The 10,539-nt window shown below is 26.3% G+C and overlaps 1 protein-coding gene across 2 annotated transcripts in view; it reads right to left on the minus strand.

Annotated features, from left to right (window-relative positions):
• Positions 1 to 9,737, minus strand: part of LOC119680357 (tubulin beta chain) — a 72,394-nt gene extending 62,657 nt beyond the window's left edge. The window contains exon 1 of one of the 2 annotated variants that reach the window (XM_038093135.1): positions 9,250 to 9,737. In XM_038093135.1, the coding sequence (XP_037949063.1) occupies positions 9,250 to 9,306 (57 nt within the window). In that variant the 5' untranslated portion in view covers positions 9,307 to 9,737. The remainder of the gene's footprint in view (positions 1 to 9,249) is intronic. The other variant, XM_038093134.1, reaches the window with a different exon arrangement.
• Positions 9,738 to 10,539: the final 802 nt, after the last annotated feature.

A 10,539-nucleotide genomic window follows, 5' to 3' on the forward strand; every position in this document is an offset into this window, starting at 1 on the left:
GGTTCGTACATAGACAAGGTAATAATATGCATATTCGATTATTGTCTATAACATAATTTAGTAGTGGTACTTGCCGCCTTAAAGAAACGTCTGGCAATAAAATGAATGGCTTCATTATTCGAAGCATTTATTTTTTGAGAGTATACAATCCTACTATGTATTGGTCTAAATATAAAGCATAGTTGACAAGTCTATAAAAAATATTGTATACCCAAAAGCGATTTAAATAATGTAATCTAAAATATTTTTAGAAATATTGTCCTCTTCTCTGTTTTGTAATAGAAACTAAAATTGACAAAAATAAATCAGTTTATTTAAGCAATATAAGGGGGGTACCCCAGTAATCCTGCACGTATATTTTGAAATAGAATACGTTTCGATTTTAATATATGGGCGTTTCGTATGCTGTCCGCAGTAAAAAGTGATTTCGTATTAAATACTTAATAAAGTCATATCGCCTGTAAGCGCTACTTTGACAAAATTGATTTTTTTTTTTCATTGTGTGAAATTGCATATGCATGAATAAGAAAATAATGAAATTTTGTTCATAATTTAAGTGCCCCTTCAAAAAACATTGTACTCTGGCAACACCATATCATATTTCATGCCACACCATGAAGTTCTCTATGGTAGCTTTACAAAAGTGTGGAAATCTATTTACTTTTAGAGGACCGAACTATGAGGTTTTTATCGATGGATGTATAGTCTTACAAAAAAAAAAAAAATAAAAAAAAAAAAATTAAAAAATGGTTGCAAAATAAAAAACGTTAAATAAAAATATGCAAATTGAGAGTACATAGAGAATTTCTTTTTAATTTTTTCTATTTTTGAAAATATCGCGTGTTATAAATATGGAAATTGCTTTTACTCTACACACTAAGTTGGAAAAGTGAACATCATGGCCAAATTGAAAAAGACAAAAATAAAGAAAAATTCTTCATAGTAAAGTTAACATATAGCGGCACTTTTTACAGCCATTTTCTATTTAGAAAACAAAAAAAAAATGCGATGAAAATATGTTTCAAAAGGGAATTAAATTTTTAAATTTCAAATAGATTAACATCTTATAACCTTATAAATAATTCTTACAAACAAATTATCATATATAATATTTTTATAACGATGCGAGGTCTCCGCTCAATCTGAAGAATGAATTGAGATTAACTGAGATTTCTCATTGCTTAAGTAATTTATTTAAAATGGTTAAATGAATAAATTTGTTTGATAACAGGACATAATAATACTATTATGAGTTTCAATTTAAAACTCGATTATAGTCTATTTACATATATTTTTTTAATGCACATATATATATTGAAAAAATATATTATCTTCATTTCATATATATGACAACTAAAAGCTTTTACTCCGCAACTTAACTAAATTAAAAAAGACAACATATCAGTTAAACTATGTTTTTAATATTAACTAAATTAATAATAATAAATCGTTTCTCCAATTTTTTTGTGTGTGTTTGTTATATTAAGATAAGAGATTAATTTCATTTATACTATTTTTACACACGCGATTATTATGAAAAAGTATGAATTTCGATATGGCTTTTATAATCGACATTATAAATTATAAATAATTACATTTGATAGTGCAAAGATAATAAAAAAGAAAAACATAGTCACTGAATGACTAATTTTGGAGGGTAGAAAAGGTTTATGATTTGGCACATATTAAATAAAATATAACTAGATTAGTTCAGATTTTACAGGCGATCTCCAGGGGATCCACTTAGGTCTATTGGCTCATTGTGTTACCCTATATAGAGAAAAACTCATGGTTAATTGACAGGTCTTGCAATTGATTTAAAATATATAGCTAATATTAATACAAAATTTTTCATACTTTTCAAGTTGAAGAGTATGTTTCAGGTATGTTGAAATAAATCAGTACAAAAATATTTGTTTACTTTTCTATTCAACCTACCAAGCTAGTTTTGATATCAGCGTTTAGTTTAGCTTTTATTAGCTCAAGCTTTTTTAAAATTTCGAATTTTAATTATTTTATTTAATTTTAAATAAGTTAATGGAATTACTACAAAAAACTTTAGTATATATATCCAAACCCATACAATAGAAATGACCACTATTATAAAAGACAAGACCAGAAAGCACGGCGACTGAAATGGATCTATTGAGTGGATGAGCAATAAAGTTTTTTGAATTTGACCGTTTAATCGCTGTTTAAACTACATAAAAGCATTATCATTCACACATATATTAGGAATTAAAAAACATTTATATTTAGTAAAGAGAGAATTACAGTGAATTGGGATTCTCCCATTTGCAAATTAGATTATATAAAACAAAAAGTCCGTATGTATGTGGAAAGAGCGTAAATCATAATAGTCGAACTTCTCCAATAACTTTTGTTTTAATGTGTCAGCAGGATGAACTTTGGTTGAGAAGAAGTTGTTTTTAGAACAAACGAAATAATTGCATATTTTGTGGTGGACCATATATAAAATATAAGATCTATCATATAATATCTAGAAATATATTCCCTGTGGTACTAAGGTACCACTCTGGGAATACATATAACAATTTCAAAACAAAGTGCATATTTAATATTGTAGTCAACCTCGGTGGTACATTAAAAATACTGCCATAACAGTGGTGGCATGGAATCTAGTTCCCGTACCCACCGATTTGATTATGAATTTCAGTAAATTTAAATATTCAGTCATTGATTACAATAATAATAACTACACATGCCTTCTAGCTGGGCCAACTATTACAGTATATGTAATTTTTATAATGATCACACAAACAACTGATAACTATAAGTGAGTTGACTTCTTCAGAATAGTTAGTTAGAGGAGCTAAAGAAAGCTGTTTTGATTCTATAATTCATCGTAATAATGGGTAGAATAATGGTCAAGTTAAAAGCTTTCACAAACAGAATGGTTAACTCCTAAAATTTGCTGTCACCCAATTGTTTTTTAAAAGCGGAATCGTATCATAAGGACTTAAATATTCCAATAGTCAAGTCAAAATAAGAAAACAGATGTCCAAAACATACTTCCAGTGGTTTGCATTACATACCATTAAATAACCCTTTGCTCAAGTCTTAATCTTATGTCTTATGTTGCGCCTTTTCCGAGTTAGTGCATCTAGGCACTTTTACTCAATGATGGCTGGGGGGTTTCTGCAGATTCCCACCCATCTCACTGACTAATTTAAGTATTTCTCATAATATTCGTGATTATTCAATGAATTATTTAAGATTTGCGTATCGCCTCGTACGGTTAGTGATTACTCTGAGATTAGATAGTGCTTCATGGCACTTAGAAGAGCCCATGTGAAATTCAACAATTTGGTTAGCAGTCTGAAAAGGACAAAGCCATGAGTCGGCTTAAAATAAATAGTATGTAAGTTAAAGGTAGTCCTCCATGTGAAGTATTCTCTATACAACGTATATAACATAATTAAATTGCCAGATAGCCGTATTTAAAATAAGTAGCTTCGCTGAAACTAAACTAATGTTGAAGAAAGTTAATCAATTGGATAAAATATCTTTTACTAAGCCACTGGTAATATTAAAATTTAATTTTTTTTTATAAATAAAATTATGTAAATTTAAATTTTTATACTAATATGCACCTTTTAATGACATTTTTAATTTATGGCTTATATGCGCAAAAATTGTTATAAAAAGTAAACTAGTGCATGTTATTTTGCTTATTTATAATTTTACATTAAATGATAACAAAAATATTTGTCAATATGCAAATTCGTTATAAAGTTTATTATTAAAAAATTGTCATCTGACAATAGACACATATATTTTACATAATTTTTTGTATTCGTATGGCATTGCAGTTAATAAAAAACAAATAGTTTGCTACCACAAATGTTGCAGATACTTTTTAATTGAGGGTCGACTATGATTTTTGCTTTATTTTCCATAATCAGGTTACGTGGTCAGTTATAATTATAAAAACCGCAAGTTTGCGCTTTAAATTAAAAAACAAGAGTGTAAAATCTAAAAGATAGATATGCATAAAATGCATTAAAATATACTTTAAATTATTTGAATTAATGTCATTCAGATAAAAATGCAGAAAATAATATTAAATGATTTATATGTTATTAATATATATGGGGAATTTTTTATCTCTCTAACATAACTCCAACACAAATTAAGAATATACATTTATGTATATATATATATCTAAACCTGACATATGCACAAGTGTATGTATATATACATATATATATATTTCAGCTATGCAGATACAGATACTTGAAAGAAAATTGAAAATAATTGATAATGAAATGTCAATCAGTAATTTTAATTATTTTGAAAGTAAGAGAGAAATTCTTTACCATTTAGCAATAGTAATTTTCTTTGAATAAATTAATTGAAACATATTACATACTATATACAGCAAAATCTATTGAAATGAGAAAATCTATACCAATTTCAATCTTATTCATTAGCTCACAAACAGTGCAAATTAATTTAATTGATTAATTAAAATTGATATATGTCAAAGCAATCAAGTACTAAAATCTTTCTTTAATTAATTGAATTAAAATATGTGAGCATAAAGATATTAAATATAAATTAAAAAAAAATCAAGAAATTTAAATTAGTTGATTTTGTTATATATGAAATTCGAAGTAAAAGAGTATAAAGTATTATCTGAAGACCTTGTATGAGGACTAATATATGTAGTGTAATCATTGGGTTTAATTTTTTTAAGTTAATATAGTACTTTTAATATAGAACGTATATTTATGCGTTTATGTATAAAATGTTTGCAATAAATAAATAATAACTAAATTTAAAAGCATCAATGGTGCTTATAAGATAATGGTTTCTACTAGTTAGTTAAGCTTCAAATGATTTATGGGAATATTTTCATAAATATTCTTTTAAGATAATTAAAAATATAATAATTATGTTATCAATATTTTAACTATTTTAAATCAAATTGCCACACATAGATAATATTTAAAGAGATATAAGCTTTGAAATTTTTTCTAAAATTTGTAAATGTTTATTTAAATACTCATATATATTTAAAAAAACTACTGTATAATTTCAAAAATATATAAATAAATTTAATTTTAAGATGATAATTTATAAATACTTGTAATTATTTTTTTAGAGATCCAAACTTTTATTAATAATTTGTTGTTTTAGTTCTTTTAAAAAATTGAGCTTAAAAAATATTTTTATTTAGGTGAATATTTTAACTATAGTTTATAGTCATCTTTCGGGTACCCAGAAGGGTGTCAGGGTAATAGTTATTAATAAATGCTTATAAAAAGTATAAAAACTATTGAATATTCAATTTTATATTATTTTTATTATTTATTCCTATTTATATTTTATTATTAATAACTAGAATAAACTGTAGAGAGAGAGTAAATAAGCCAAGAAATTGTTAAAAAGGGTATAGATTCATTTAATAAATTATGTATTAAAATTAATAAAAAATAATAAATAAATAATAATAAGCAAATCATCAATAAATAATAAATATATAATGAATAAATAAATAATAAATAAGTAATACATTACCAATAAGTAAATAATATATAAACAATAAACAAATGATAAATAAATGAAAAATATGTATTAAATAGATAATAAATAAATAAATAATAACTAAATAAATAATAAACTAATAAATAATAACTAAATAAATAAAAAATAATTGATAAGTAATAAATAAATAAATTAATAAATATAAACATATTGTTATTGATTTAATTTTTATAATAAATTTCATTTTTTTTGAGAATTATTTCAAAAAAAAAACACATCGCGTTTCTGTTATATTTAATACAATATTATTATTTTCTATTTATAAACGTTTAATAAGCATATTAAGTATTTAATAGCACAGATTATATTTAATGCTATTATATATTTTTGTATCTGATGGGATATATAGATGTTCAACTGGACAAAAATGAATGATATATTTCAGGTTTTCAAATATAGAATTAACATAGTAGGAACTTTTAATTTTCTAGATAGTATAAAACTAATGCAATCAGTTAGCCAACCATTGTGTCTAAATCCGAAGAATAAAATTTACTACTGTTAGGGGGCAAGTTGCAAGACAAACTCTATGGACTAGGGCTTTAATAAAAATGCAAGAGAGTTTTAAATGCGATGAGAAATATATGGAAAACAAAAAACACATCAAAGTTCTTGTCAGAGTTCATGCGATGAAAAATATATGGAAACAATGCGAATCTCTAGAACCACCGCATTAACCTAAACTAAATATATTTTTGTCTATTACTATTTAAATATTTATATTGCAATTTTATTTCATTTGGGGTTTACACATTTGCATTTATGTAAACCCAATTTTTTTAAAAGAGTATATGTATGCATATTTCATTAGCACAGTACATCTTATACATACCGGTGGAACAATGCGATTGAATTTGTGGGAAATATAAATATTCCAGTAAAAAGTTATAGTAAAAATAGAATAGGTAAGAATAGAATAGGTATTATAGATACGTTATTATACGTTATTATAGATACGGTACGTTATTACCGATTCTAATAATATATATATCTAACGAGCTAATCAAAAAAAGTTAATGCTATATGGGTTTCTTATTTTAATATTAGACACATCATGTGAAAAAAAATAAGTGAAAAAAGCTTTTGGGAAAACTCTTTAATTAAAACTTATTAACAAAAACTGTTATATACCTAATAGATATATATAGGTATTACGTATACCACTTAAAAAAATGTATTTAAAAGGATTTAATAGGTATAGGTATTACCTATACCACTTAAAAAATGTATAAAAAATGATATGATAGGTATAAGTATTACCTATACCACTTAAATAATGTATAAAAAAGGATTTTGAAATTAAATATTGTATGCATCTATATCATTAATTTATAGTATTATATAATATTTAGTTCTGTTTATAGTCCAAAATGGGTCGTCTTTCAGATACAAATTATTGTAAATAGAAGAACCGTTTTTATTTGTTAACTCACTCTGCTTAATTTATTTATCTATTAGTATAGATTTTGACACGATTGCAAAAGATTTCAATGCAATAAGTTTAAAAAGTCATGAAGAACTAAATATTGGTCCACAGAATCTGATCTACACTTCGCGCCTAAATGAAACTTCTTGTGAGTGCTTAAGTAATATTTTCAGAGTCTCAGCTTAAATGTTTAGGAAAAAACCAAATTTTGTTTTGTAAAAAAATTCTGAATGATTGGGTGGACATAAATTTAGAACCTAAATTCTGTAACTAAATGTAACTTCTTCTAAGTAGTTAAGTATGTATCAAAAAAATTATATGCATTATTTTTTCTTCTTAATTCTATTTTAATTTAAAGGTAATATTATGTTACTACCAGAAACTTTATCAAACTATTTAATATTTTTTTATTAGTATTTCATTTTTTTCACGTGCTTAATTAACAAAGTCAGGTTTCTTAATGACTATTCTCGGTACTCAAGCCAGGTTTATGATACTGATTATAAAAATAACATAAAAAGAAAATAAGATTTTTTAATTCCAGTAAATTCCATTATATCTTCTTGTACTTGACTGCTATTTTTCCAAGATCAAAACTACGAAGTAATGATGACGTTGCTCCATATGTAAAATAAGTCGTGTGAAGCCACAAAGAAGAAATTCTTCAGTTATTATTACGTACTATGGGTATAATGTGCATGCGGAACAAAAGGGGATCAAATTGGAGTTAATTGTTGTTGTTCACCATAGAATTGTTCATGAAATAGTAGATTTCTTACATCATATCTCAAATGTAATAATAATAACAAATGAAGAAATCTATTATATGTTAGTGTAGTATTTTTTGTAGTGTGGTTTTTGTCATGTCACTGTTGAGCATAATTTGTTTAAATATTTTCTATTAAAACTTATATGTATTTTGTCAAAATTGTTTACAGTGTCTTTAATCAATGTATACGTCAGCGCTGATTACACTGCAAACTGCTAATTTGTAAATGAGTTCATGCGAGTATCGCTATATATTTATTTATAACATAAAATGATGTCATTTTATAGATAAAAGCAGTATGATTTCAATATTTTGTTCATTGTAAATGAACAATGTGAAAAAAATATTGAAAAAGTGCAGAACAATTAACTGGAAATTACTATAAAGTTAAAATAGTAACTATAAAAATTTTTTTTTTTCATCTACGCCCTTGTATCTACGCCAGTCTCACGGAAGTGCAAAATGACATAATTTAGTACTTAAGCTATGGACTTTATTTATTATTTTTTCATACATAAATAATTCTAGAATTTTTGAGCTATGCAAACAATTTCAGGTTCTGTAAGTTTGTTAATTTAAAAGTGTTTTTAATTGAAACGCTCATGGCACTGAAAGGCAAACTACATACGAGTAGTATTCAACATAATCATGACCGTTTGCTTTATCAAGCCGCTTTTGGATAAGATAAATTTTGTAAAATATAAATTCGTCGGTATGTGTGATTGCTTAAAAGTGTTAAATTTTTAAATTTTCAACAAAAAAACAAAAAAAACAAAACACGAAAATAAAAAATAAAAAGCAATCTATTATTGTAAGCAAGTTAGTTATGCCTAATGCTTTCAGAATTTGTAAGCAAAGTTAATTGAAAATATTTCAGTTCAGCTTTTTGTTGTATCTGAGCTGGTTTGCGTACATAAAACAACATTTAATAGCGGCTATTAAACAACTTCAATCAGCAAAAAAAAAAACTGAATTTGAAAAGTCGTACAGAATTTTTCGAAGGGCATTTAAATCTCCCATACAATACTTGAATACCCCGAATGAAGAGCCCCTGCTGTTAGACTAATTTGTTTAGGTATTTATTTTTCGCATAGATAGTTTTTTGTTTAATGGACTCTTAATAAAAAAAAACTTTGAATGGAAAATAGTTGAGAAAAAGCTGTGAAAACGTCACTCTCAATAGAAAAATAATAAAAGAAAATAAAAAAAATCGAAAAAAATAGAAAAAATCGCGAAAGAAAATACTAGCAATGAAAGAAACTAAACAAGAAAATGATGAGAATGCACACTTTCCACATATTTGTGAAATCTACAATTTATTATTAAATTTTGAGGTTAGAAACGTATGCAAAAAATTTACAAAAATATCTTGTGACTTTTGCTTCCATAATAAAACTATTAATTAAGATAAATTTTTGACTTAATTATTTTGATAACAACACTATATAAAGAGTTTCATCTACAAGTCTTGTGGTTCACTCACCTTTGAGCCAATTTGATTACCGCATTGACCTGCTTGCAAATGTACGATTTCCCTCATTTTTGTATTGACTTTTTCCACACTTCACAGACAGAACACACAGAAATTATTATTTAATATGAAAATAAAAATTTGTACTTTAAATTTGTCGAAAAAATGAACACTCTTGTCAATAGTTTAGCACGGACTATCAATACCGCTTGCGATAAGATACACAAACTAACCACGAATGCGTATAAACACGTTATAATAATGCCGCTCGTACGCACCGACGGACACAGCTCAGATACTCAGATACTCAGCGAACAGCGAACAGCTAGCAGCTACTTTGGAACAAGTGCGCGAAATTGCGGATACTTTAAACAGTACTGCGATGAGTAGTTTTACGATGAGTACGAGAACTGATCGAAGAACAGAAAACAACACAACAGGTTCTGCGAGGGGCGAAGCTAGCACAAGTGAGTGAAGAATCGTGAAGAATCGCTACCGACACCGTATGAATGCGCTGCGAGAATGATATTTGTTGGCTTCCCAGTCAACAATTTTTCTATTCATTAATTTGTTTTTGTTTTTGTTTTTGCCTTTGCTTCTTATTGCGCTTTCGTTGTTGCTTTCGTCTGTAGTATGCGTACAATGTGAAGAGCATGAAGAATCAAGCGAATACGTCAATAAAAATAGTGAAGAGTAAACAATTTCACTGGATGACCAAAGGTGCAGAAGAGTTGTGAAACGTGAATACAATGCCAGCCAGCGTTAGCGCTCATCAATTTTTTTTTTAAAAAAGTTTTTAATGAAAAATGGAGCGTAGCCCATAGAAGAAAACGAAAAAAATAAAATTTATGTTCTAGAAGAGAATGTCAAAATCTTCACTATAAGCAGTGGTGGGATTTAAAGAAAAAATATTATCGTTTAAGTTAATTTAAATATATATTATTATATTTTTTATTTAATTTTTTCATAATATTTAAACAAAATAGAAATTAACAACAACTAGTCATATTGACTAACAATATTAACTTTTTTTAATTAATAGTACAAGTAATATTATTTATCTAAAGTGAGCAGATAGACCTGAGCTAGTAAACGCCTTACTGGTTGAAACGCCTCAAAAGGTTAAAAAGGAAAAATGTTGTTTAAGTGCTGACTTAGGCTGTCATAATGTATTTTGGGCGACTTATATATAAAGTAATGCCCCTATAACGCGGTAGATTGGTTAGGCGTTATAGGAAAACGCGTTATAGGGGTATTCCCGTATACACACGTGCAAAGGTACACAAAACTAATTATGAACTG

The sequence above is a fragment of the Teleopsis dalmanni genome, chromosome 2 (assembly GCF_002237135.1).
Source record: "Teleopsis dalmanni isolate 2A chromosome 2, ASM223713v2, whole genome shotgun sequence".
Lineage (NCBI taxonomy): Eukaryota > Metazoa > Arthropoda > Insecta > Diptera > Diopsidae > Teleopsis > Teleopsis dalmanni.